Raw genomic sequence first — 1258 nt, forward strand, 5'->3', positions numbered from 1 at the left:
CCTGTAATTCTTAAAACAACAACAACAACAACAACAACAACAAAAATTTAATTCTATCGAATCAACAAAATCGATTCAACTTCGAATAACTACATCCAAGATGATTGGATTTTCCCCTAATCTCCTCAGGGCCCGCCTTCTGAAGCAATCTGAAACCTGACAAAATGGCACCACCCATCCTAATATCCTCTGGTTGGACAGCTAAAAAGTTGGACGGGAAGGTATAAATTCGCAGGGAAGGGATCCCTGAAAACTTCTCCTCCTCTCAGGGGCTGAAGCGATGGAGCCGAACTTCCCCCGCTGCATGCGCGAGGCCTGGGATTCCGCAGAGGAGTCCCAGGAACCAGAGATGCTGCAAATCTTGAGTTTAGCGGACCCTGCGGAATGGCAGCTCCCTTTCTATCCTACGCTGGGCCAGCTCTCCGGGGACGACGAGGACTTCAATGGGGAACAACCTTCTACCGCCTGCGGACGTCTGCACCCACACTGCCCGAAACACCGACCCCGAGCGCAGAGCACCTGCAGGCTGGGCGCTGGGCCGCCCGCCCCGGACAAGACGCCCACGACTCGCCAGGAGCCACAATCGCCCTCAGGAGGTGGGGCCGCCGCCCACCCGCAAAGCTTCCCTGGGCGGGTCTTGCGGCATCGGGAACCCAACATCTGGAACCCGCGACCTCTGATCGCGGGGACCCTTCCGGAGCATCGCCCTCCTCCTGGCCTGGAGAGACACCACCGGACGTCCCAAGGCTGGTGGCCGCGGACCCACACGCAGTGGCCGGGAAGACCCTGGGCTGCCTCTCCCGCCGCCTTTGGACCCAGGAGCCCTCATCTCCGCTGAGACCCTTCATTGGATGATCCCTTGCGACAGATGTTATTACAATAACACCTCTCCATTTAGCAATCATGGAAGAATTCGTCTTCAGAGACATTTGTGAAGTTTTCTTTCGCTTACTTAATAAATTATACCAAATTCCAACGCCTTTCTCTCTTACTTTGGCTTTGGGGGAAGGACCCGACGCAGGGGCGGGGTGGCCGGTGCCAGCTCTCACCAGGGACCCTCAGTCCCCTGATTTGCTGGGCGGGGGGAGGCCGGTAGGGTCTCTTGGGCACACCGGGCGGCCAGGGGTCCAGCATAGGCGTTGCCAAACTGGGTCACACGTGCTGGGCTCCGAGACATCCAGCAAAGAGCGGCCAGCAGCCCTGAGAACTCCACTTCGCCCGACGAACGCTCCTGCGCCCTCGCCCTGGCCCTGGCCCT

The 1258-nt window shown here is 58.3% G+C and overlaps 1 protein-coding gene across 1 annotated transcript; it reads left to right on the plus strand.

Annotated features, from left to right (window-relative positions):
- Window positions 1–280: 280 nt before the first annotated feature.
- Window positions 281–838, plus strand: LOC114898564 (annexin-2 receptor-like). The gene has a single exon (XM_029228331.1). It carries the CDS (start codon window positions 281–283, stop codon window positions 836–838), a length of 558 nt encoding a protein of 185 aa, XP_029084164.1.
- The last annotated feature ends 420 nt before the right edge of the window (window positions 839–1258 follow it).

The sequence above is a fragment of the Monodon monoceros genome, unplaced genomic scaffold, assembly GCF_005190385.1.
Source record: "Monodon monoceros isolate NGI ecotype Baffin Bay Population unplaced genomic scaffold, NGI_Narwhal_1 Contig2810_ctg1, whole genome shotgun sequence".
Lineage (NCBI taxonomy): Eukaryota > Metazoa > Chordata > Mammalia > Artiodactyla > Monodontidae > Monodon > Monodon monoceros.